This window comes from Rhea pennata, chromosome 24 (assembly GCF_028389875.1).
Source record: "Rhea pennata isolate bPtePen1 chromosome 24, bPtePen1.pri, whole genome shotgun sequence".
Taxonomy (NCBI): domain Eukaryota; kingdom Metazoa; phylum Chordata; class Aves; order Rheiformes; family Rheidae; genus Rhea; species Rhea pennata.
Genome location: NC_084686.1, coordinates 5,657,297 through 5,684,780, shown reverse-complemented (window position 1 = coordinate 5,684,780; position 27,484 = coordinate 5,657,297). Strand labels below are relative to the sequence as shown.

Genomic DNA, 27,484 nt, shown 5'->3' with positions numbered 1-27,484 from the left:
TGCTGCCGGTGGCGGTGTTAGGTGCAGATACGTGAGCGCAGACCTCGCGGCATGTTCTGCTTCGGCACAAACCGGAATAAAGGATGGTGGCACAGGGCTGCCACCGCACAAGTGACCTCAGACCACGTGTCCCTGCGTTAAACGGGGCAGGGTGCTTCCCCGGTGGTCTACGCTGCCTAATCTTAGCTCCAGGGAGAGATACGGTCTACTCATCTGCCTCCAAACAAATAAAGTGAGGAACCAACAAAATTTTAAAAAAGAATGAAAGAAAGGAAGAGAGAGAATGTCATTTCTCTGGCAATGCTACAAAAGGTCATTTTTTTTCTTTCCCAGGGAAAGGCATCTCTAATTCAAAGATGAGAGCTGTCAGGATTGTTCTTGTGCCTATCTGGATCTATTTAGCTAGCTAGTTAGCTGGCTCCAGCTCTGCTAGCCCATGCAGCTCTGCAAGCCTGTCTGCAGCAGCCGAGATGCTCCTCCCCCCAGTCCCGCTCCCACCACCCCAGCTCCGAGGCAGAGCCCCAAGCCAAAGCAAACATCTCCAAAATCCCCTCTCCAAACTGAAAGGTGTTTTAATAATTTAAAGCCTCATAGTCCTCTTGGTTGCTTGGTAAATTATTCACAAATTTTACGATGACAACATCAACACGCCCACCTGCACACACAGAGCAGGTGCACCTACACAAAGACAGAGCCTCTTTACAACTTCTGAGATGCTAAATCATGTCAAATAGAAGGGGATGAAAGACAGGGGGATGATGCCAACCTCAAATCACATCCTCCTCTTTTCCTCTAGAACAGCTAAATGCTGCAGCAGAGTTTCACGGGGCGTATGACGATATGAGACATTTTTGTGGTGCACAGGTGTGAAACGGGGAGACAGGAGGGAGAGTAAAACCTGGTAACACTTAACTTGGACAGCAGCAGCAGCAAAGGCAGGTGCTTTTCCTCCCAGCTGCCTGGGGCTTGGAGGAGCAGAAGGGAATTGCTGAGCAGACGAGTCTCCTCGGATCCCAACCAGGCCGCCTTCAGACAGTCTCACTCTATAATGTGATAAAAACTCCAGCAGCGAGGCAGCCCTGTTCCTGCACCAGACAGGTATTACACTTGCATCAGTTCATCACTTGGTTTTCAAAACCTCCGTACATGAGGCCTAGCATCTGTTGACAGTCTAAGATGAGTTTGATGGTAAGCAACCAAATTCATTCACACCACCCAAAGAGGTTTTTGTCTTTCTTTTCTTTTTTTTTTCAAATCTCTCCCAGAGAAATTGAAAGTAGGAGACAGCGGAGTAGCTAAGAGGCAAGTCCACAGCAAACTAGCAAACCTGACTCTGGGGAGACACTTTCCCGAGCTGCCAGGGGCTGCGGCCCAGGGCTGGTCCAGCTCTAACCCTCCTATGACAAATGCACACACACAAAGAAACTCCCAGTTCTGCAGCTTGTGCACAAATACTTACACTTTTTTGAGATATATAAAGCACAAATCATGCCCCCACAAGATGGGGGCAGCTCTCCTTGGTGTCAACAGCGCTACTCCAGACTGAGAGCAGCACAGAGCCTGGCCCAGTCCCATCAGCCGCGGTTATTGCTCTCTCGCTTCGGCCGTGCAGCCAGCACAGACGCCACACAGCAGTCACCTAGGCTAAGGATGCGTGTGCATGTTTTAACATTGCGTAGTGTCCCTGCAATTCCTCCACATCAAAAAACTCCCCAAGACCCAGCAGCTTGGGTCAGCCTTGATTTTCAACCACCCTCTCCCCCCACGCAGAGATTCAGGGCTTTTCTGAACAGCATACGCTGATAAGGTGTCACATACACTAAACGGGAAGATAATAAATCTGCTAATAAATCGAGGTGTTTTTTTCTCCCGCTTGTTGCTGATGAAGATGCCCTGAAAGCTTGCCAAAGGCGCTCTTGCACACCTTCCCAAGCATTTCATTTTGCCTCAGCTAAAGCCACAGAGCCTGTCTGCAGGAGGATCTCCCCAGTGACCTGCTCACACAGAGTCTAGGGGCTTGTTTTGCCGGGCAGACACCACCAGGAGATGTTCGGGATGCTCTGGGAAGGGCAGCGGTGACGGCAGCGCGCCGCCGGGGCTTTTCGTTAATCCCCGGGCAGACACTGCTGCGGCTGAGCGCTGCCCCGCTCGCTGGGTGGTAGTCTCCAACTTCGCAGCGAGCACCACAGCAGGGACGATGCTCCTCGGCACCAGCTCAGCAAGCTGGATTTATCACCCGAGACGCTGGGAAGGAAAGCCTGTCCAAACCGAGCTGAGAGCAGAGGTTTTGCCTCTGCCTGGGCTTGTAAGGGACATGACCTTTCTGAAAACTCTGGTTATTTATTTTGATAATCCTTTTGTTGGGATAAACACTTTGCTCTCCCCACGGCCCCAAGGTCATTGGAGTTAATGAGGAGAGGAGAAAGGCCAAGTGAATGGGATTTGTCCTTTGTAACTGAGAGCATTAGTGGAGAAGAGGTGAAATGAAGGGGCTGGAATCTCTCTCCTCTGCTTTTTTCTTTACAAAAAACACCAACAACGACAACACATAGCAAAACAAGTCTCTCTTTCTCTGTGTCTCTACTCTTTTCTTCCTTTTTCCCCACCTTTTCCTAGACTCTCTCCTTCGGGCTCCTCTAGCTGGCAAGACCATGTCCCTGCGACAACCTGCTGGGCACCACCCATGACGCACCCCCTGATGGGAAGAGCAGAGGTGGCAAGTGCCCACGCATTGCACCCTCAAGCTATGCACCTGCAAGGTAACACCAGCCTGCCCCGCTCATCCAAGGACCTCAAGCCACTTCACAAATTAACATTTAGTTAAGGCTCACAACTGTCCTTTGAGTACAAAGCACAGGGGTGGAGAGGAATGCAGCCACCTCCTTGCTGAAACGCAGTCATTTTTGTGCAGAGATCTGCAACAGGAATATTAAGCTCGGTCTGAATGCAGCAGCCTTGCTTAAGATTTATGAAGGATGAAAGGAGGAAGATTGTGAGGCAAAGCATCATCCTAAAATAACTGCTGAGTCCTAAAGGGTATAAAAGATCTGTCCATAAGCCAGTTTGTCATCACCAGTCAATAAAAAAGCAAGTAACATGCTGAGGACTCAATAGCCTGTGTCCCCTGTCCTCCACATCGCACGCAAGTAATCCTAGCCAGGTCACCTGGCTACACGCATGTTGGTGCTGGCGTGCATGTGGGGGACCGGGTGAGCCACTGCCATCAGTCTTCTTCTGAAGAGATACCTTCTTCCCCGTCCCCAAAGGCTGGAGACGAGTATTGCTACATCTCTTAACTACATCCAGAAAAATGGTTTAACAGTTTTGTAATGGACAGAAGAGAATTCAATGTCCAAGCCACTAGGACATTAGGAGAGAAGGATGTCATCACCGCCACAAAACCGAGCTGGGGCTGCAGCCAATCGCTAGCAGATTTTCTCTGCTAGATGCCCTGGAGAACCTTGGTTTTCTCTGCCATCTCACCACTAACATTTCTAGCAGCCTCTGAGACACAAGGGGAAAGAGGACTCAGCACCGGGCTGCGTGAACCACCTGCGGCGCTCGGACGCGGACCTCCCCTGGCGCTGCCCGGCCAGGGCGCTGGGCAGGGACCGCGCGGCAGAGCCACAGCTGCGGCGGCAGCGGAGGTGGCGAAGCGCCGGCACGAGCGACTCTGCTCCAGCGCACCGGCGAGTCAATCAGCGAGGTGCACCAAGCTGAAGACAGCCACAAAGCGGAACAGTGTGTCGCTGTGATAAAGTGTCTTTAAAGGAGGTCGGTGGCTTTAAAAAAAAAAGATTGTTAAGGCTGCCCAACGAAAAGAAAAATACCCCAGTTGGTAAAAGATGAAGGAAGCTTCTCATATCACCTTGCACATCAGGCACTCCGAGGAACTCCCACCTCCCGGCCCTGCGAAACGTCCACCTTTGATTTCTCCGCACCGCGCTTTCAAAGCGGGGGCGACCCTGGCAGAGAGCAGGCAGGCGACGCCAGCTCAGCAGCCGAGGGCTGGTGGCCGAAGAGGAGTGGGAAGCCCTAAGCTGGAAAGCATCCGTCAGCGTTATCCAGGCTCTCACCCGGCTGGGGCAGCCTGCTTCTTTGCTAGGGTCTCCAGCGCAAAGGGGAAGAGCTCAGGCGTTTGCCTCGCTTCGAGCGTCCGCTTAAGCCCCGTCGCCGCCAGCGGGGTTGCAGCGCGGGTTGACGCGCCTGGCTGAATCGAGGGTGGTTTGGGTGTCCCAGCGCCTGCAACCCGCCGCAAAGGGGACCGCGCGCGGGTATCACCCAGACTGACTCAGAGCCGGCTCTGATCCCGCGCCGCGGAACGCGTCCCACTGAGCACGCTGGCCGCACGCTTGCTTGCTCGCTCTCCCTCTCGCTCTCTCTTGTTTTTTTTCCCTTAACCTTCTGTCTGAAAATAGCCTTGCCATCCCTTCTCATTACTAATCACTCATATCAGCCTCCCAGGAAACACTCTGGGGCCACTTGGCTATTAACAGGGCACTAAATGCAAGGCGGAGGAGGATGTATTAATAACTAATAAGAGTGATAGATGATGTGAAATGCCAGACACTCCAACTCAGGTGCTCATGTCGGGTACTGGAGCTAATTTAAAATAATAATAATAACAACAATAATAACAACAACAGCAGTGGCAGCTGCCTTCATTTTCCAAGTCAATTGATTCCTCAGCAGGAATGCCATCTTGACAGATTTATTTTGATCGAATTGTCTAATTGAATACAGTTCTTGTTTCCCTTCACTTTGTGACCTTTCACGCCTGTGAAACAAATGCAATTTGGAGAATTATTCCTCAGCGGCAAAGCTCGGTTCCTCCAGGGCTGGGGCAGCTGCTTTGTCACTCCCAGCTTGCAAGCAAAACACTATCAAAAGAGGCCTCAAAAACGAGGCATCCAAGCCAGGATGCGTTTCTTTAGGTCTCGATTTCCATGCTGAATAAAATTAAATAAAGAAAAAAAAAATACGGCGAGTTTGCGAGAAGGAAAACCAAGCATCCTTGTTGTTCAACAGATCTCACCTGGTCCTCAGCAGTTCCTGCACCGAGGTTTCCTGCAGGGCTCCAGACTCTGCGTCCCCCTGCCGCGACGCTGCTGGAGCGAGCAAGCCCCTTCCCCAGCGACACGGCCACCCCTAAGCCTGCCGCGCGCGTCCCGAGCGCCTGCCCGGCGAGATCCGGCGCGCCAGACAAGAGTCTGGCCATAAATTTCACAGGAGCGAGTCTTAGAGATTAAAAATAACTAAGTCATGTCCCTCACAGACAAACGCACCGTTGGCGCGCCAAGAGAGGGCCTGGTGAGAAGCGTTGCAGCTGAATCTTTTATAATAATATCAATCAAAATTAAAAATGTATGGCCTGCTCAATTTTTAAAGCATCTTAAATTAATCTTTAAACACAACTATTTTGCTTAAACCAAAGGCTTTTGGTAGACTGAAAGTGGTATTTCTTTCTATTCCCACAGGCCAGGTACCTAGAAGAAGTCTAATAAGTAAGTAAATAATATACATCCAGCACAATTCCCTAGAACCAGGAAAGGGGGGAAACATGCAGAATTTAACGTGAAATACATTATTAACTGTGCAAATGACTTATCTGTGCAGTATGACATGCCCTAAAGAGAACATTAAAATAGCTAAATCTACAGGGTTTAGACCACATAAAGAAGACAGTTACTGCACCAGGAGATCAGGGTGGTACAGAAGAGGGTGTTGAGGGTGAAGAGAGGCTGCAGAGCCCTGGAGAAGGCAGAGCTGGACAAGCCACCACCCAACCACAGCTTGGGGCCACCGTGGCCGTCTCCAACACAGGTCGGTATCAAACAACAGGGCAAACTTCCAGCTCTTCCAGGAAGCGCTGCCAGAGAGCGCAAGGGAGCAAAAGGGAGGCGCATGCCCATGCATTTCCGTGCACTCTGAAATACGCCCTGCTCGCAGCATCACCGCCGGGATGTGACCGGCGGCAGCTCCCAGCACGCACGGGAGAGCGACCAGAGGCCCAGCAGGGCCTGGGCCGCTCGCAGCAGTGACAGCTACGCCGACACATACGAGCTTCCCAGGCTTGGGAAATGCCAGGGAAATGGCATTCAGCCAAGCAGGGAGCTTCCTGGTGACAGTGTCTCTAATGTATGCAGGGGAACGTGGCATTTCTGACGGCAAGACTTCTGCCTCACTTGCCGTTTAATGTTAAGAGGCTTGTACAGTCAGCAGCGTTTAAAGAGTAATGACTGTTTTCATGGTAAATGCTCTGTTAAATAACCTAGGATTATTGTGTTGTGTTATTGCATATATAAAATGGTATTTCAAAAAAAATAATAATTGTTTTAGAGCTAATTGATGTTTTTAACTGGCTCCGTGCACGGAATTTTTATTCGGTGGAGGAATGCGTCTCTGTCAGGAAGGCAGCAATAAAGACAGGGAGGCTTTGACCTGACAAATACACCTGTGGGATCTGCCTGCTTTTCAGCTGATTCCGGTGCTACTTCCACCCGAAAAGTAGAAACGGTTCAAGCTATTTGCTCTACAATGCAAAAGGGAGGCAGCCAGGCCAGGGCGAAACCCCACTGCAGCACAGCAGCCAGCACCCCTGCATCGCACCAAGCCCACCAGTCTGCCCACCGCTTCCCCCAGGAGCGCCTAACTCTCGGAGCCTCACCCATCTCGAGCAGCGGTACTTCCCACGCCTTTTCACCCATGGTGCGGTTTTATGGCCAGTCAGAGCCGCTCTGATCATCTTGTGCAACTTCCCCCACCTCACACCATTATTTTGACCTCTTCCCGCAACATGCCGCAGCTCCCCCCTCTCCAAATCCGGCCGGGAGGGCACGCAAGGTACCAAGTCGTGTGACTGCGAGGTTGCTGCGAGCCTGCGCTCCTTGCTTGTGCCCCTTGCAGTTTGCAGACACTTGAATCTGCAGTCAAAGACCAGGGAAGTCTCTTGCTTTCAAACCTGGGGCCTTTGAGCTCCTCCGCCAGCCGCAGCCCGGCTGACCCTTGGCTGGAGGCTTGCAGGGCATTCAACCAGGCAGAAGTACTCGCTGAGTCCTGAAGCTTTGCAGAGGCAGTGACTTTTGGGATGTGAAGTTAATCACACAAGCGCGTGTCTCAGAGTTGCCGGAAGGGAGAGCAGAGCCATCAGAGACTGCAGTTAAAAGTCTTAACAATCTCCTAAGATCTCCATGGCCAGACATGAAGCTTGTGCTGGTGTGCTCAGATCACAGTGCCACAGCGGGGCTGTTACACAGCTCCCAAGGGGACTTGCTGGGTCACTGGGTCTAGTCCCTTGTAGTCTGGCAGCCGTTTAATCCAAAAGGGTCCGCAGCATCTCTGCTCCGCAGACTACGCACCGCAATCTGCCTCACAACAGCTTATAACAAACCAGAGACCTGTAGTGCAGAGGCCAAAAGCCGCACGCTCTGAATCATCACAAGAAAGGAGGCAAGATGAAAGCTAGAGCCATGCCCCAAACCCTAGCAGTCATGGGGAAGGTGTAAAAGGAAAATGCTTAAGTGCTGCGAGGTTTGCAGATGGGCAGGGAGGAGAGCTCCCTGCTTGTCCACCAGCCAAGGATAGCGCAAAATAATTGGACTGTGAAATCTAAGTGAAGACTGCCAGACCATAAGAGTTCAAGACCTCAAGCTCACATGCTGGTTTGAAATTGCTCCTCACCCTTAAAAGCCACTCTTGCGCCTGTCTTTGCCAGGATGACTGCCTAGAATCATCATGAGAGTCTGGACCCTGCAGACTATCCCAGAGAGGACAGCTTCAGGGGCTGGCCAAACTCATCTTTCTCTCTTGCAGCAAGAGTTGCCGCTTTTTGCTGAAGCCGTTCCCCAAAGAATCACAAGAGTGACCAGAGATGGGTTTGACCTGATGATCTAGGAGACTGCACCCTGATGGACGATTCACAGAAAGGTGATAGGAATAGCCCCCTTTGACAGCATCACCCACTGTGTATGAGCCGGGGCCCCATGATACTACAGCAGCTGCAAAGCCCTACTATGCCACTAGATAACAGCTAAATCCAGCTCTGAGCACTCTAATATCTTGCACTGTATCGTTGGCCGCTCACAGACTCTACAAAGTGAGATACAGAAGCAAGATGCTGCACTCAAAACCTTCTCCCCACCCCACCTTCTGCAACTGGCACTTCTTAGAGCTGCCTGTCCCCCCATTCTTCTCAAGGAGAGGGCAACTCTCAAATTTCCCTTTCAGACAGAGCCTTTCCTAGGTCCTGAGGCTTCATCTTGACTCTCCCTTATGCAGAGCCACCAGCACGGCAGTCAGGACCCAGGAGGACATGGGCCCTAACGGGTCACACCTCATTACTGTGCACCATGTCAAATGCCACCTACCCCTTCTGCATCCGTCTCCTCAGCATCTAAGTGCCTCCGATGACTCGAAAAGTCCCTTTGTGTGTTTTCACAATCTCCGGTGGCCCAAGGACCCTTCAACCATGCTCGGTAACGAAGCCAGAAACAAAGCAAAACAGGCTGTGCAGAGCCACGCGGGAACAGTGCGGAGCCTTTGAACCAAAGGTGGGGGCTGCGCCGGCACCGGCGGGCGACACAGGGAACAGCAAGGAGCCAGGTGCCTCCGCACCACTCCCAAAGGTCCAGGCAGCTCGGAGCTCCCGAATACCCTCTGAGCACTCAGTCCCCCACCAGGAAAGCCACCTGCGTGCACAGCAAACCCAGCTTATCTCGCTTTGTGTGGGTACCACATACCGTAAACCCCAGCGTCCAAAGCTGTCCTCTTACAGCAGTTTCTGCAAACCTGATGCCACCGTGGGGTATTTCTCTGAGATTTCCAGGCTCTGGTTTGACCCTTGCAGCTGGAAAGAGAGGCATAGTCCATATCAAGACTCCTAAAATACATTTAGGGCACACAGCACTCTGTGGATACACCTACGTGACACTGGAAAGCTGAAGGCTGCTCCCAGCTTTTCAGCTCAAATCTAAAAGGGCAGAGGCAGCAAGCAGGAGGCTCCTGTTCTCTGGGCTCGGGTTTCTCCTCTCTCCTCGGGATCTTCCCTGCGTAGCTGTTGTTGCTGCATCCTTTAATTAGCACATCCCCTCCAGTCTGGACAGCTTTTCTTGTCTACAGCATTTTTAAGATGATTACCACATTCTGTAAATCACGTACCAGGAGACGTATTCACTGTACATGGGCTTTAGTGTCCTTGCTCCTAGCTCTTCAGAGCATTAAGTGTATTTCTAACACAGATGCCTGTCCACAACCACTTCTCGCTCACGTGCTAGGGGTCCTGCCTCCCCCCAAGCATCTCCCGGACGTCTCAAGGGGAGTCACGTACCCTCCGGCACAACCTCAGGGAGGGCGTTTGGGACAGAGAGCTTTTCGATCAGAAACTCTGGTCAGAGATCTCCCGCAGTCCTGTAAAGCACTGCAGACTCCCAGCTGCAATACTCTGCATTCACCGCTTCTCCCACTTCTCCCAAATCCGTAGGTCCTGCAACCATGCGTCTATATAAAGATCTCATCTGACGAAGAGCTAACGTGTACGTTTATAACTCCGTGAGTACCATTACAAGTCTGCAGCTGTGATCTGAGGTCATCCGAAAGGCTTAGAAACCACAAGGCAAATAAAAAGAACTTCCAATCGAAAAAAAGTAAGTAAACTAACCAAAAGACATGACTTCTGTTAAGTCTACCACCTCACCGTTTGGGGCCTGACCCTCCTCTTTTGAATGGCTGGGATAACGATTACTGTTACTGCTAGGGAATTACTATTTCCCAATAAATAGTAAAAGCGTTCTCCAAAGGCAAGAGGGAGGTGAAATACGATCGCGGATGAGGCACTGTTTTCAGCCCAAGCTGCACTGGTGCAAACGACTGCTCAGCCCAGGAGAAGGGAAGGGAGAGCGCAGGCCTTTATTTATTGGAAAAGCACCCCCAGGAGCCTGCTAGAGAGACTGGAGACATAAAAATCACTGCAAGCTATTCTGGGCAGGGACCATCTCTTTGTTATACATTTACACAGTGCCTGCCCCAGCCTCTAGGCGTTACTACGGCATAAATAATGATAATCCCTCACTCAGAGATACAGTGGAACACTTGCTTGGTACTAAAAAATTATTTAAAATTCATACCTACATTGGGAAATTATTCAGTAAACCCTAATTACTTATCAAAAGCAATGACGATATTTTTAAGGAGAGGGAGTGCCCATAAATATAGAGCCATAAATAAACTGCTACTCAGTAGCATGAACTAATTTGTATTTAATTGCTAGAAATTGCTATCAATTACTAAACATTCCTTGCAGAATAGGCAAATTCTTTTAAGAACAATTTCAATTGCTAATTGGAAATCATTTTTCCCCCCCTTGTTTCTCGTCCTGGCTCCTGCAGAGTGCAGGAGATACCAATCCCAGCTGGTGGGGCTCTGCGCTCGGCAGGACCTGGCCTTCCAGAGGGCAAAGACGACACATGAACAAAGATAGCTGCACAGATCTGCCCAAGCTTCAAGAGTCTCCATCACGCTTGGTAAAAGCCCGACAGCGGCAGGACAAACGCCGGTCTCAGCTAAAGCTAAAGCAACGCGATCGCCGGCCCCGCCGCGAGCCCCCCTAAGCCACTCCACGGCTCGTCACTGGAGCAGGCAGCCCCAGCGCCGCCCTCCTCCGGGGACGGCGAGGCCGAGCCCGCGGCCGCGCAGCCGGCCGCCGCTTCCCCGCGCCCCCATGCCGAACAGCCCGGGTATCGCTTCTGACTCATTTTCTGGAGTTTTCCGCTGTGCTGTTGGCATAACATCCTATCAGCACAGTTAATTACATCCACGCTGAGTGTGAAGGACAGGCTGATTCTCAGGGAGAGCCGGAGGCCATTCAATCCATCCCACCGCTCTCGCAAAACAACTTCCCCGCTTGCTGGCAAGCCGCAGCGAGGCACTTGGCCGCGCCGCGCAGCGGCACCCTGCCGCTTGGCAGGTTCCTCCGCCGCGCACCGCCGGCCTTCGGCAGAGACCCGGGACACCCTCTGACCGCCCGTCTTGGTCCAGGATTTGGACACGAGCCTTCAGGCACCTCCCTCGCAAGGCATGCTCCGCAAGCCTCTCCCACGAGTTTGCTTTACTAGTCAAACTGCAGGGTGGCTCAAGCACGTTTTTAAGCACGGTCACCCCAGAGCAGCAGTTCTTACTGCCGTCGACCCCTTCATTTCCAACGTGTCCCAAACAGACCCTCTGGGGTCAACCCACACAGCTCCTCTCTGAGCTGAACCAGTGAGTATCACCCCCCCCAGCAGAAGCAAGGAGGGCACAGGGAGGGAAAGATCTCCACCTTGTAAAATAGTCCACCAGGGACCTAGTCTAGCAGGGACCTCACCTGCCTGGATCAAGGCAGAGAGGTGTCAGAGGGTGAAACACGATGGGAAACACTGTTGGGTGCAGGAAAGAGCTTTTGTATCTGTTCCTCGAGTAAGGAGAGTCCTGGGGTCTCCGGGCCTGTCAATCCAACATCAAGGCATCACTCACCCGCTGGTCCCCTCGGGAGCAGGCTGACACTCAAAAGGAGGCATGTGCCAACCATGACAAGCGGAGCAAACGACATGCACATCTCCTGCTTACAATAACAGGCCTTGCATGCCTAATCCATCATATTTGATGAGGATCTTTTACCCCGAAGTGTTGTCGATGAGGATTTAATTTAGTGCTAATTAGACAAATATTGCATGTTAAACACCCATTGATTATTAAGAGACAGTAAGCACGGTTTAACTCTGCAGCGTGCAATGGACACGCTGTATTACAGCAGGGATGAGGCTGGTAAGCGTCGTGCTGTTTCTAATCATCAGCTAGTAATTAACGTCCAATAACTTGTAACTTGGTTTATCATTATAGATTCAGGAAGGCAGTAAGAGTACTGTATGCTAATCAAATATCAATTGATTATTTAAGGTATGTAAAGATTTAACAGCTAGGTAATAGATACACACAGTTGTTAAACTTTAGAAACTAGCACGCAGCATTCCCTTGTACTATTAAGTTAATGTTTAATGAAAAAGAGGTTTGCTCTTAAAGATAACTTTTGGATAGGATATGCAAAAGCGCTTGGCAACGCACAAACCCCGACTAAAGATAAGAGTCTCCCTACTACAGCGAACAGGAACAAAGCCGGGGAAATCTGGAGCCCTCGCCTTCTAGAGGAGAAATCCAGGTCCCCAGAGGGGAAGGGAGGTGGCTGAGGGCACGCGGAGAGTCTGCGGCAGCGCCCGGGGCTCCCAGGACCTCCCCATGCCATTTGGCCCCCCAGCTTCTCTCGCAGTCCACACAAGCTCCCAGGCTAGGAGACAAACTGAGACAAGTTACCAACTCCCTGTTTGTGTGCAGTCGCCTCGCCGCAGCCCTATGTGAGCACTGTCAATAGACAGAGATACAGCACAGACTTCAGCAAAAAGCCAAATGCACAGCAGTTTGTAAAACTGTAAAATGCACTTCCCCCACACACTTTTACCAAGTCCCAAGTCATCCCATAACGCTGGCAGATGCACCAAGACGACAACTCTTCTGAGCAGGTCTGCCTTAGGGTTTCATGGAAAAGCCAACCTTAAATCCCAGCCGAGCATAGCTCCAGCGCATTTTCAGCTTCCCGCCGCCTACCCATAGCGGTGCCAAGCCTAAGCACGTTCCCCCAGCCCACGGCACACGAGCTCCTCCTGAGGTATCAGTGTCCCTAGCCAGAGCAAGGCTTTCAAACCCAAACCCAGTGCCTGCTGCCATCCTCGCTGCAGCGAGGCAGAGACCCACCGACCAGGAAGCACGGGCACAAGCTCAAGTCCACAGCTCTTTCCCTCTCAATAACAAACAGAAAGCAATTGATAAATGTCAAGTAGTGCTACAGAAGCCCATCAGGCCCTGTGGTCCCTTCGCCAGCGAGGCAGGGAGCCATGTGCCTGCTCCCTGCCCTGGTCAGGGGCTCTGGCCCCCTCCTTGAGATGTTTCTGTGCTCCTGAGACACAGGCCGGACCCTGGGAAACACCGTGCTCCCGGCGTGGGCCACCCAGGAGCCTTTGGCAGACTAGGTTCCTTCCTTTGTGGAAGGAAAGGAAGATTAGAGATAGATGTGCCAAGCTTGAAAGGGAAAAGATAAATGGCTCCCGGAGCAAAAAAACATGCTGGACTTAGTGGGTTTGGCAGCACCCTGCTAAGTGCAATATCATTCTTGAAAAACAGCTGCAAGATCAGCAATAGCAGGACCCAGCGGGGCTCACAGTGAAACCAGAGAGCCAGGAGACATTGGAGCATGTCCTGAGGGGGCCCGCAGCCAGGACTAACCCCGCAGCCAGCCACCGCAGCCACCCTCCATGGCCTGCAACAAGCAGGGTGTTTGGGGTGGGCAAGGCAGGAGGCACTGCAAGGACGTGGGGGCTGTACAAGGAAAGGCAACCGGTGGGGACACAGCCAGCACTGGGCTCCTCCCGCAGGGCTGGAGGGCCACAGGTGACCAGTGCCACCTGTCTTTGTGCCGTCTCCAAGAGCACATGGCCGTGGTGCAGTCCTCACTCCTGACCCAAATGTAAAGACCGGCAAACACAGGCTGTGGCCGACGGGAAGAATGAGCCCCTTTTTGCATGGGAACTGCTGTGTGCAGACAGGCTGGCCCCACCACTGATTTACCAGGCCATAAAAGCAAAATCAAGGAAAATGTTCCAAGTGCCCCTCTGAGAGTCTGCAACCCTGCTGTTACAGCCAGGGCAGTCCCCAGCTGACTCTTAAAATCTTGTCTTGTACATAATGTGTCTGTAGGGTGACTTGGAAGACAGGCCAGCACTGCTCTGCAGTGAGGTTGGCTGGCTCTTCATCAGGTGCCTCAGCACAAAGATCCTCCCCAAGAAGCATGGAGAAGCATGGCAGAATTACTGCGGTTCTGGACCATCATGAGGAAATGCTGCGGAAGGCAGCAGGATGATGCCAACAGGTTTTCTCACTCACCTACTTTAAGAACAGGAGAGAGCTGAAATGGATTAAATACTCTCTGTGCATTTAAAGCAATCCTACAGTACGGTGAAACACCCCACTGCCTGGAAGGAACACCAAACAAACCTTGTAGACAAGTGAATACACTCATTTCTGGGCATTCTCACATGGGGCATCTTTGGATGGAGTCTATAATGAGCTGTCAGTAACTGCCCATTGCTACTTCAGAATCATTTAAAGTCCTCAATGGCATCCCAAAATGCCAGCCCAGCAGCATGACGATGATTTGAACAGACACACGTTCACACCATAAATGCTGAAGGAAGCAGAGAGATTTATGACACACAGACTGTCCCCAAGTCCTTCGTGCAAGTCCAGAAGAACATTATCAACCAGCTGTAGCCTTCACCTAGTGTAAAGGCGGCACTAAAGGCAGCCTTTCACTATCAGCTGTGCAAAGTTCACACTGGGTTGGGTCTCCAGAGCAGGGAAACATTTGATAGTGATCAGCCTCAAAACACTTGCCTGCCTGTCTCATAGCCAGATCTGGACCATGTTTCCCCACCAGCTCATAGCGATGTCACGCAAACCAGTATCTAAAGTCTTACTTAAGACAATACTTGAGACTTCTACTGCTTCTCCCTTATCCACAAGGCTTGTTATGCTATCACAGAAAGGAAATTAGATTAGTCTGACACAATTTATTCCTGACACATCTATGCTGGCTGTTGCACAGTTTCTTGTTACCTTCTAGGTGATCACAAAAATTTGCCTTGATAATTTGTTCTAGAATTTTTCTCAGGTTTGAAGCCAACTGGTCAGCAGTTTCTAAGGACCACGTCTCCTTCATTTCTAAAGGTAAACACTATATTTGTCCTTTTCCAGTGGCCTGGACCCTCCCCTGCCCTCCACGACACCAGTGGCAGTTGCTTCAGCCAGCTGCCTAAGTAGCTCAGCAGGGATGCCATCTGGCCCAGGTAATATATATGGGAACACCAGCGAGGCAGTAGAGTAGACCAGATAAGCAGGAGAGAGTCAGAGAGGCGGGGGAAAGAAAATCCCAACCTCTAAGCAGTCTTCCAGCGTTCAGAGAGGTTTACCCATGCTACAGCAGGCAACAAAGAGAAACGTCAAGAGCAATGAGACAAGCCAGGGAGGCGTCGCAACGGATAAAGGATTCTTCAGGTATGAGACAAAACCGGCTTTGGAAACCTTGCAGAAGTGAGTTTAAAGTCTCCAGAGGATATCAATTGAGAGTCTGTCACTTGGTGTCAGGATAACTTTCTGGACAGCTCTCGGAGCTGGTTAAGCTCTCGCTTGGGCTGCATTTTAGCTCCGGTGGCAGTGCTTTCTGATAACGGGAGAACGGGAATTAGAGATGAAAACGACCTATGGTGTCTATGCGGCTTCTCCAGCACCCTCCAGCCTGCCTCTCAGGGGCGACTGCCCCCCCGATGTGCCCGCAGTGACTGGTTTCGGGAGCTCTGCGAGTTGAGCGGAGTTGGCCAGACCCCAGCATAGGCATCTCCCTGGGGAGGGGCCTCCTCATGGCAGCGGGCAACGCGCGGAAACGAGACTCGTCCTGCCCAGAAGCAGGGTGCAAGGTGTTAATGACACGAGTAAGTGATCAACATTGCAACCTACCTACGGGAGCTAGAGAAGCTGCCACCAGTGCCGAGCACCTTCCCGAAAGGAACGCACCGGCGCGCCCATGAACCTACAGGTGCGATATGGGGAATACAGGATGAAACGCAATGTCCTGCATTGCGCAGGAGGTCGAAGCGGGTGACGGTAGCAGTGCCTCAGCATTACAGTCTCCGACTTTTAGAAGAAACTAGCCACTTCCCCCACAGCAATCATTTCATCAAAAGCCCGGCAAAACTCCCGCTGTTCCTGCGAGCCCTGGAACCCTAACTTTAATTAAGTCCAAGCAGCCCTCCCGCAAGAGCGAGGGAGGAGAGGGTGACTCAGACAGCGACGGGACTAGCCGGTGTAATTATCATACAGCTAGGAATATTAATTAAAACCAGCCCTCCCCTCAGTTAAAACAAAAAATAAAAAAGAAGAAAAGCCGAACTAATCAATTTCACTTAAAGGGATATATGGGAATAAGGAGCAAGAGCAGGGAGGGTGACGGAAAGCGAGATCTGATGTGACGCGAATGCTAACAGTTTCCAAATGTAGCCGCTGCTGCAGTAAGCCCCAGGCCTGGCTGCTTCCAACAGTTACTTTGAGTCTCCTTGGAAATGGGCTCAATCTTTCCCTCTACCTGCTGCTGCATCCGAGCAACTCCCGTGATTGCACAAAGGACTTTAAATCTCGGCTTTAACTGCCTTGATTGAATTAAATGCAACAACACTGTAAAGCAGCCTCTTCATTTAAGGTATAAGCATGGAAGCCTTCTCCTCTGCTAACAGCTCTCTTCCTATTTCTGAAATGATGAGTTGCTCGTGGGTTATGCTCTTAAAAAAAAAAAAAAAGTCATCTGATAAAGTGGGTTATAAAACTGGCGGTGGTAATAAACGGAGAGCAAGGAGGCTGATGCAAAGCCAGCAGAGAAGGCAGAAACTGCTGTAGGGATGCAATATCTGAGCCGTGATTAATACATGACCATGGGTGACTGTGGAGGGAGCAGCGCAGGATGTCACTCACTGCGCTGAAACCGCGACGCAGGGGACATGAAGAGCAGAAATATGCCCAAGAGAGAAGACCTAACTCGGGTGACAGAATGGAAGGTATCAATGTAGCATGATGAGCGACTCCCAAGTGTCACAGCCGAGGAGGAGAAGTGTCGCTTAGCATGACGACTCCCTTGTGACCGCGCTGAGAGGGTGGTTAGGTCCTCGCTGCAGCATCAGCAGGGGCCCTCTGCTCTGCTCGGCTGCAAAGCCACGACACATACTCTCTTCCTTGCCAGGCCTTTGAACGCATCCACCTGGCGCATGCATCTTTCATCTGGGCCAGCGACCCCTCCGCTTTGCACTGAGGAAACCAGCTAAAGCACTTGAGTGCAGACAGCCTTCCTGTGCCTTCCCGCAAGTCCTCCCAGGGAGGCTGGAGAAGCAGCATGCTGTATCCCGTATCACACGCGGGGCAACCACAGCTGCCGACTGCCATAAACTGCCCAAAAGGTTTGGGGCCAAGTCACACCAGGCTGGGCCTCCAGGGATAAAAAACCACCACAGTCTCATCACAGAGGGTAAAGAGCTTAGCTCCCACCTCTCCTTCCCCAAAACCTCCCCGTCCTCTGCCTTGGGCCTTGCTTGCCTCTCTGTAAAATGGGGATATTGACATCATGCTGCTGTGGCTCTTACGAGCCTGAATCTCTGAAACCAGCACTGCAGAGCAGGATGTTTTAAAGGAAGGTGCCCTAGGAGCATAAAACATTTCTTTTTATCAACCTCTATTATTATCACATTAATGTCATCTTCACTTACAGGATGAATGGTCAAGTGCCCAGGAAGCACTCTTGGCTCTTTCCTGCCCCTCTGCGGGAGAAGAGCGTCCTGACGGCAAATGCCCGTGAGAATTACGGCCAGGTTCCCAGGCACAGACACGGCTATCGGTTCCTCTTTATGAGCCTTCATTGTTATTACCACCTATTCCTTTTTACATTCCTGCCAAAATACCAAACATTAATCTCCCTCGCTCCCTGCAGGCAAAACATGGGTAATTGGATTTATATGGGTTAGAAATTTGTTAGATTTTTTTTTATAAATATATATACACATGAACACACACACACACACACACACACACACACACACACAGAAAAATAAATAAATAAATGGGGCACTGCCCTGTTGTGATGTGTCCTAGGGCTTGGGTACCAGCAGGTTGGCTTGAACCAAAGCCCCATCAGTCTCAGTTATCCTCCAGCCAGCACCCCTGCCCTGTTGCCAGGCTAGCTGTGCTGACCAGTTGGTCTGATTTAAGAACTCATGCCCTCCCAGAGCACTGAACTTCACAAGCTTCCTGGTGCATGTTGTCATTCATGATTTTTGGGGGCGTTCATTCTTTCCACTCTGTTTTTCTCTCTTTCCCTTTCTTCATCCCTTTCTTGCACCTGTCATTTCCTTCTTCCCCTCCCAGCTCTTCTGCCTTTTATTCCACCTTCTCCTCCCTGTCCTCCCATTCCTCTTCTCTCCAGCTCAAAGCACCTAGGGAGCAGTGACAACACACACGCACCAACACAACTTCGTACATCTCCTTCCCGCATGGCAAACAGCTCTGGTTCTCCACAAGAGAGAAGAACCCAAGACACAATCTTCTACTCATCCGCAGACTCTCACTCCTTTTGTGGCACAATTCACCTGCCCTGTCTACACGGAAAAACGGAACAGCTGCTATTGCACAATGGCTCCTCATGTAGGAACCTCACGTAGGTGCTCTGCTCTGAACCCCACCTGCACTAGAAACATCACAAAGTGGCTTTTCAGAGTCAACACAACTCAACGTGGGTTGATCTGATCTGATCCTAGTTGAAAGCAGTTGATATTTTCACTACCACCATCCTTAGGGAAAAAACAGGACCTCCAAACTTTGAGACCCTTTTGTGTCTTGATGAACGTGTCCATCAGTGAGTACAGTCATGGAAACAATCAATTTTAAACTAATCTTGGAAAATGTTCAGAGAAAAACAAAAGTGCAATATGTTCAGTATTTTGCATTACAGATCCAGCCATGACGGGTTCTGTTTGTCGATGAAGACAAGACTTAACACATCCAGTCAAACCTGTGATAAACAACCCATTACAGGCTAAGAATTTCTTGCAGTGCCTTTTTCAGATACATATATTTTTAATTAATAAAACAAGAGGAAAAAACAGAGCATCCTAGCCCTCAAAGACCATTTGCAAAGAAGGAAAAAGATGTGACAGTCACTGAATCAGATATTCCTTATGAACTGTCTGCTTGCCTGCAGTATCTAAAGATATTATCACTTAAAACAATATGTCCAGCTGTTGTGTAAGGCATCCATGTTTTAGGCCTGTGGAAAAAGCAGAGAAATGGAAGGCTCTGTGTACAGGAGAGCAAACTGTGAGAACAGTCAAGGGAACAGAGAAACTCTCAGGAAACGGGGAATAAGACAGACAGCTGCTGTGCCCCAGTGTCATTTTGCACCGTTAACACCTAATCCTTTCCTAGAAGCAAAGACAGGAGCTCTTGGAACAGCATGCCTTATCCAGAGGAAAGACAGCTACAGCCGTTTACAATCCAGGGGAGTTTATTATGCTTGCAGAAAGATCTCGTGTACTCTATAGCAAAAGGATTACTAACAGTTCAATCTCATCCCCTGGAACCGAGTATCACGGCTGCTGACTATTGCCGACCAGCGCAGCTCGACGCCTCGGTGCCGAGGCTGCGTCTCACCGAGCCGAGGCACGGGAACCTTCCTCTGACTTGCAGCCTGGCCCCCAGCGAGCGACGGCGAGTGACTCCTCCTTTCGTTGCAGAGCCAGAACAGACTGACTGCGTGCTGAAAAACGGGGCTTTTTGTTTTTTTGTTTTAAAGCAAAACTGCCATATCTCTGGTTACGATCTCCAGCTCTCTGCTTGCTCACTCCTCGTGCTGAGCCGACCCCAGGCCACCGAAAACTGCACAAGCAGCGATGCTGAGATGGAGAAACACCGAGGCCCATCTTACACCCCCTGACACCAATGGCAAAGCCTCTCCTGCCTTAGCGGCACAAGCTCAGGGAGAAAGGCAGCAGCTAAAAACTTGCTGACTGATCACAAACTCCCCAAATCCGGATCCTTCCTCTCAACGGCAACACGCCATAGGACGGTGCTACCAAACAGAGAGGACTCAGCTCTTGCCTCGGCCCTCCCTTAGGTCAGGGAGAAAAAGCAGACAGGGAACCCTCCTGCCACCCCCTGACCTTTCTCCAGCCACCCAGACGGCAGCTCCGACACGGTGGAGAAATTAGCGGGCACTGTAATCACGGCTATGAGGAGCAGATAAGACAAGTTAAATACCAGCTACCTAGGGAGAAATTATTATGCCAGCCCGGAGGATCCAAATGCCAGAATCCGTGGCTGTAATTTCCCTGAGTCGCCAATTAGGGCTCCTGCACGCAGTGCGCTCTACCTTGGAAACGGCAGGTATATATTTAGCTGCTCCAGAAAACTTTTTAGGGGAGGAGAGGGAGGGAGAGGGCTGGGATGGAGCAAGGCCTCGCTAATCCGTGCTTCGCTAATCCCCATGCTTTCAGCATTTGCAGCCTCTTCCCACTCCTCAGCAAGGATTCACCAGCAGAGAGGGCTCTGCATTAACACTCCCTTTCCTCGCCGGGCACCTCCGTTGCATGCTGCACAGCGGCGGGTGAGCGTTATAACCTCATTTACAGGTAGGTAAATCGAGGTCCCGCAAGCGCTGGCGGTTTGGTCAAATCTACATAAGAGAATAATAGAAGCAGCAGGAAAAAAAAAATCTCAGCTTTCCTGACTTCCCAGACCTGTGTCTAACACCAGTCCTGCTGCCTGCTCTTAGTGGTTGTGTTTTACTGAGGCCTCATCGTGTGCTGGGAAATGGACTGCAGTAGATTACTATAAAAAAAAACAACGAAGCATTGTCAGAAATAATTAAACCTATAATTGCAAAAATAAATGGAGGAACTACATCTCATGATGTTTTATTCTGCCTTTTTATTTTTAATTGGAATTGTTCTCATACGCACTAATTGACAAAATTCAGCGAGTCACAAAGCCTTCCATGTGAATTAGCAAGGTGCCACTGTTCTTTCGGCCTTTTTTAAAGGCAAACAACTGGGTAGGTCAAGATTTGGTTAGAAGTGAACAGGACAGCAGGTCACTTGGAAATCTACTTTTAAATACACGGAAAAAACAGTGCATCTGTACTGCTTCATTTAGTGAAAACAAAACAATGTTTAATGTTTCTCGCACAAAAATCTTATCACCGTCTGTGAATGCTCATTTCTTCTAATGTTCTCTGAGAACCCACTGCTACCAGCTCCATTTTATCGGTGGGGAAACTGAGGCGGAGAGCAACAGAGGGGCCTTCCCAAGTCCCCAGCGCCCTTGTGCTAACAGCCATCACGGAAAGCCTGCGCACCCCGTCTCGCAGCTGCTCACGCCAGCTACTGCAACGTGCTCTCTTTGTGTAAAAAAAATTGCTGATATTTCTTAAATACAGATAAAACTATAAAGCCTTGAAATTTTGAGCAGCTGTTGTTTTATGTCTTTATGAACTGTACTGATGCCTGTTATAAAAGGTTGGTTTGCTAGCGGCATAAGCAACACTATCTGCTTTACTATATATCCCTGTTATATTACTTGAATATTTGCCACAACAGTGGCATTACCTGCAGTTTAATGATTGCTTGACTCTCTTTTGCCCTCACCTCCAACCCCGACAGCCCCCTGCGATGGTGAAGACACCTTCACCAACACCACTAGACACATGGTAACGTACCCTGGATAAAACAGCAACCGAGGCCGAGAAGCTCGCAGGGGGCAGCTTACTGGGACTGCTAGACGTGCTGGGAACCTGCCGCCACCGCCACCACCTCCTGCAGCCTGGGGGTAGGACGCAGAGGCTCTGCGGCTTATGGGGAAACAGGACACGCATCCAAGATGCACAGTGCATAGAAAGCTGAGCTTCAGGGCCATTGCAAAAGGAGAAATTTAATCCTGGTTTCCAGATCAAATCCCAGCTGGGAAACTAAAATGCGACCTTTTTCAGCCTCCCTTTTGGTTACCAATGTCATTGTTGGTCCTTTTAATGTCCCAGAAGCTGGTGTGTGATTTGGGGTACTGCTGCCAGCTAAACACCTGCCCTGCTTCACAGCAGAAGGGCTTTGCTTTCAGAGTCAGGAAAGAGTGAGCTTGATTGTCTTTTTAAGAGTACACACAGCATTTGCAAAATGCCTCAAGTTCCTTGGAGAGGAAAGGTACATAACTATTACGGGAAGTGCTTGTTCTTACAATAAAAAGTTATGAATTATCAACAATCTCTACTTAAAACACGGGAATTGTTTTCCTATCTAAGATGGCTATCCAGGCTATCTAAGGTGGCCTGGAAGTTGTCTGTAGATGGAGCCTTAGCTTCCGCAAGGATTGTAGTGAGACTCCCTAAGAAAAAGGGTGGAGAGGTAGGAATGGGAGTGCCCAGTATGCAGTGCAGGTAAACCACAGCCAGGCTGAAAAGGCTTCAGGTTCCCTTCACCTCAAGCACGCCGTTCTGCTCTTTCTCTCTCCTCCTCCTTCCTGCAGACACAACGTATGTTTAAAGAACTGATCTTGAAAAGCAAAGAGCTTCCATGAGTCCTACCAAGGCCAGTGCACGCTCGGCGCATCTCAGGACCATCCAGCTACACTGCACGGATTCGGAAGTGGAAGGCTGGGTCCCCGTACGCCTAAAAGGATTCCGACTAATATCACAACTGCGATGAGCTGCAATTTTGGATCTCTGTTTCTAATGCCCAAGTCATCAGCCCTTTGGCTCGGGCCCCAGGGAAGGCGCCACTTTGCAGGGATGATAGGGCACCACGGTGGCAGGGCTCTCCCTTCAGCCACCTCTGCGGCACAGCCCCTCCGCCGTGCTGGGCCCTGCCTGCTGCCACCCAGGGCAGCCCCAGCTCAACATCACCGCCTGCTCAGTGCCATTGCAAACGAACACCAGCCACATCCCCAAAACACCACGCCCCTGCGCTGGCCCTCCGGCGTGCTCTGCGCAATGCCTTCGCCGCCTCCGGATGGATGAAAAGATCGGGCCCTAATGCTGGAGCGCTGATGCCCTTCAGCCAAGAGGCACGTGTCTGCCTGGAGCGGGCAGCAACAGCCGTGGCGGCCTGGGCAGCCTCTGCGTGTTTGTTCGCCTTGCTGGTAGATCACACTTGATGGCCAGAAGCCCAGGGAATGAGAAAGAAGCCGCTACAGCAGGCAAAAGCTGAGCTGGAGGAGAGGAGGGAGGAGATGGGAGCGTGGAGAAGCAGCCCTGAGAGCACGGCAGGAGAGGACGCCGGGGAGGGGAGGGCGAAGGCGGCTTCGAGGGGCCAGGGCTCCTCCAAGCACCCCGCACATGGGGTCCTGCTGATGGGAGCCCTGCTCCTTACAGGAAGGCTGAAACATCTCACCTCTACAGGGCTGGCTGCTTCACAAACATCCCCTTTCGCAGGTGGAAAAGAGGCCAGAAGCTTAAAAAAAGGAGATCCAAGTCAGCCCTCTGCTGGCGACAGCCTCGGCCAGCGCCGGAGCCCACCACGGAGCCCCCCGGCTGCGGGGCTCCGGGAAAGGGGCTGGGATCCTGTGCAGCTAGCTTGGAGCCGGCAAGGAGGAAAGGTTTCCACGCCGATTTAAACGCACACTGCCTCGCAAGAGCCCTGGTCCCAGCCCTTCACCTGGGCCAGAAATGAAAAATAAAAGGGAAAAAAAAAAAAAAAAAAAGGCAGGCAAGGAAAGTGCACCGAGGCGAAAGGCCCGAGACACCTCTTTGGGGGATTGCTTCCTCCTCGTTGAACTGCACGGCTCAGTCCAACCCAGGTTAATCACCACTGCGACTCAGTTCCCAGGCGCCGACGGAAACGTGCCCTCCGCTTCTCTGCTCTGCCGTGGCCACTAGCCACGAGCTGTGACGATGCTCCCAGCCTGCCAGAGCGGCTTCTCTCTAGCCCTGGTGAGAAACGAAACCCCACCGTTCGCTCCTGCTCCCCGAGCCTCAGGCTGCGGGACAGGCCGCCCGGGGCCGTGCGGCAGGCAGGGGCCGGTGCCGACCCTCGCACTCGCCAGCCTCCGCCGCCCCGCTCGCCCCCGGAGAGGCGCCGCTGCAGAAGGCAGACCCGGCTTGTGCCACGAGCCGCTCCCCACCACCAAATCTTCTGGGTCTGTGCAGACCCCTACCCACAGACCACCAGCGACAGCTGGGATCACAGCCTGCGTGAGCCCCAGGCCTCCCCCGCCGGGCTAGCGGGGCAGGAGCAGCAGCTTCTCCTCTCCGCTACGGCTCGGCTCTCACGGGGAACATGACACACACAGCTTGCCCATGCCACCGCTTCACCTGGCTTTGGGAAGAGCAGCTGCTCTCCACCGCAGCCCTGTTATTCCGGGTTTAAGCAAGGGAGCAGCCAGCCTCGTGCGCTTGCTAGGCAGGGGCTGCAGCCGTATCACTCGCTACTGCAGAGAGGGCGGCCGACTGCTAACTCCTTCGGACCCGATTGCTCCAGCCCCACCTTCTCTGTGCTTGTCCCCGAGTCGGGGCTTGCTCGCCCAGCTGCATCAGCGGTCCCTCCGCTGCCAGGGCCGGAGCACGCACCAACACCCGGCGCCCCAGGACGCTGGCTGCCCCCGGGCAGCCCTCTGGAAAGCACTCGCTTCTCTGCTCGTCTGGCCACAGCACCGGCCCCCTTGCTGGGCAATGCACCACCGGCACCTGTAACTCGTTCAGGAAACGCCAAGGGATGCTCTGCTGCGCTGCGCCGCGTGGAAGCGGCCCATCTGCATATGCGCTGCCTGCATTCCCCCCACAGCAAACAGCGAAAGGTAAAGCATCCATCAGAATTCATAAGATGCACCCCTGGAGTAAAAAGATTGATTTGATATTAACAGATTCGTGCGGAGACTATAAAGCGACCGAGGCGAAGCGCTGACACCTCCGAGGCATCGCAGCCGCGGAAAGCGGCCGGGAAGGCAGGCCGGCGCGGGCACCCGCAGCACGGACCCCCACTCCCCTCCCACACAGAGGCACAGGCACGGCGACAACTTCGGGAGCGCCAGGCAGCGCTAACTCGCTGTCTGCCACCTCAGCGCGGCTGCCGGCGCGCCGTCTGGCGCCCGCAGCCCCTCACCCCGCCGCGGGGCGCCGAGCCCCCCCCCCCCCGCGCCCGCAGCAAACTCGCGCCGCGTCCCGGGCCGCCTCGGCCCGGCGCCCCCCGCGCCCGCCGCCCCCGCGGCTCCTACCTGAGCGTGGCGCTCTCGCCCTGCCGCACCGTCACGTTGTCCATGGCTTTGGGGAAGGCGGCATCTCCGCTGCGCACGGGCACTCCTGCGGGCACAAGGAAGAGCAGCCTGAGACAGAGGGCGGCGAGGCACCGCCGGGGCAGGGCTAAGCACCCACCGACCCCCATATCCTGGGCGGCGGGGACTTTTCCAACAGGCGAAAAACACACCCGACGAGGCCACCGGGAGCGGGGCGGGGGGAAGAGCGGGGCGGGGGGAGAGCGGGGCGGGGGGGCGAGAGCAGCGGGGCCGGCGCGGAGGCGAGCGGCGCGGAGCCGCACGGCGGGCCGGAGAGCCCCGGCACGGCAGCTGCGAGCGCCGAGCCTGCCCAGCGGCGGCCGCGGGGAGTCCCCAGGATCCTCGGGCGAGGGAGGAGGCCGGGAGGGCCGGGGGGAGAAGGAAGAGGAGGAGAGAAGGTGCAGAGCAAGAGATGAAGGTCACGGATCTGTGTCTGCTCGAGACGCTACTTTAAGATTCAGTTGGGCACGCGCTGCGGAGATCTGGCATCAAAAGTTTATCACCCAAGGAGGAAACGTAAGTGTCTCTGGCAGGAAAGGGAGGGCAGCCATAAAAACAGACCGGGGGAGCAAAACGGGCTCGGAGTCGGGCTGCTGGCTTGCCGTTGCCTTTTTTTTTTTCTCTTAAAAAAAATAGAGGGAAAAGGATGGACAAAAAAAAATTAAACAACAGCTCCCAAAATGCCGATTCCGTCGCAAGAGCGAAACTTCCCCGCGGGGCGGCAGGCGGTGTCCCCAGCGCCGAGGCACGGCGCAGGCAGCGGCTGCAGCGCGGGCGCAGCGCGGGCGCACGGAGCAGCGCGGCGGCGGCTCTCAGGCGGCGGCGGCGGCGGGGGCCGGCGGGGGCCCGCGGCTCGGCGCTCGCCGCCTCCCCGGGGTTGTCATGGCAGCGGCTCCATCGCGCACCGGCGCCCGCGCTCCGCCGCGCAGCCCCGCGCCCCGCCAGCCGAGGCGCCCCGCGCTGCGCCCCGCCTTTAACCCCTGCGAGCCGGCGCTGGCCGAGGAGAGCCCTGCGGCTGCGGCGGCGACGCTCGCTCCACGCGCAGCCCGGCGCTCGCAGCGACAGGCTCTGCCCGCCCTGGCCCCCAGGACCCCCTCCGTCCACCCGGGGTGGGCAGTAAGGCTCGGAGTCTGCAGGGGGCACCACACAGAAGCAGTGTCCCTTCGCCAGGAGTTTGCCACGCAGGATCGTGGGACCTCCAGAGGAGCTCCCCTGCCCTGTCCCTGCTTCGCCCCGACACACAGATCATTGCACTACTGAGTCCCAGGGCTTCCCGCCCCACAGGACAGTCTCCACACGCTTCATGCTCAGACACCCCCTACACACATAAAGACCTCCATTACCTAGTCACAGAGCTAGGTAATGCTTTCCCAAGACCTTGAAGACCACCCAGACACACGTGTCCATCTCTGCTGCCTACACAAGAAACTCCATGCCACACTGCTGTGTGCCTGCACTGTCCTGTACAGGTTTATCATGCCCAAGGGAAGGCTGGCTGGTCCAGGACAGCTCGCTTGGATCCCTTCCTCAAAGGGCATCCATCTACTCTGCTGAATGTATCATGGCAAACACAGTTCTTCCAGGGACTAAAAGATGAGCATAAGGTCCAGTGAAAGAGCTAAAGCTACTTTGGGACCCCATGCAGGTCCAGAGACCCAAATACATATGATAGAACTGATGGAGAAGAGGCTTTTGTAAGGGTTTTTCAGAGTCCCCAAGCCCAGTTGTCTGCACAGCAGGTCCACTGCATGCAGGGTGAGACACCACAACCCTAGCTATGCACCAGCCATGGTCTAGCACTGCAGAGACGCACACTAGCTCCAGGCAGCAGCTCTGGCTGCGAGACACCGGGGCGATGCTCGTTGTCGCCTGGATAAATAGGACAGTCTAGGAGCCGAGGGAGGTGCTAAGAAGGCAAGGCTGAGCTTTCCATCAGAGGGCTATTCAGCCACTGAAAAGTTTGCTTAACCCCAAAGATACAGGTCTGCTGCTTCCCTTGACCAGGCAGTTAGTGCCGGGCAGTAACTCGGGCGGAAGGATGAGGAAGAAGGATGCTTTGTGTCTGCTTATAGCAGGAAGGGATTCAGCCAAAACCCTACCCCCGAGGGCGGCAGCCTGGCTCCTGGTGCTGCTGGGCCTGTTCCAATACTGGGACGCGCTCCGCGGGGAGGAAGCTGCAGGGACCAGCAGGCCTGCTGGGCAAGTTGGTGTTTACTTCTTGGGATAGGAAGCTGTCGATGCAGTGTGCATGTAGCAAAAAGCCTGCCAGAGATGGCGTAATACAGGAAAGGGAAGATTTAAAGGGGAAAAAGCCTTCTGCCTCAGAAGAGCCTCCTCAGAGGCCAGAGAGACACTGCTACACGAACAGATGTACAGGTAGGGCAGAAACAGATAGATACACAGGCAGAGAGCTACGCTTGCTGCTCCAGAGAGCTGGGCACAGGTAAGCATATGGGGGCTCACAGAGGGCTAGAAAACAAATGTTACATATATTTATGTAACAAAAACCTGCCTAACTGAGGACTTACCCAAGAGACTGGAATGGCTGTGCAGGAGACTGCAG

General features: G+C 52.9%; 1 protein-coding gene across 2 annotated transcripts in view; it reads right to left on the bottom strand.

Moving 5' to 3' along the window:
• LOC134150505 (opioid-binding protein/cell adhesion molecule homolog) overlaps positions 1-27,484 on the bottom strand; it is a 338,482-nt gene that overhangs the window by 94,710 nt on the left and 216,288 nt on the right. The window contains exon 2 of one of the 2 annotated variants that reach the window (XM_062594486.1): positions 24,865-24,949. In XM_062594486.1, coding sequence (XP_062450470.1) covers positions 24,865-24,949 — 85 coding nt within the window. Of the gene's footprint in view, positions 1-24,864; positions 25,032-27,484 lie in introns of those variants that run through there. The other variant, XM_062594485.1, reaches the window with a different exon arrangement.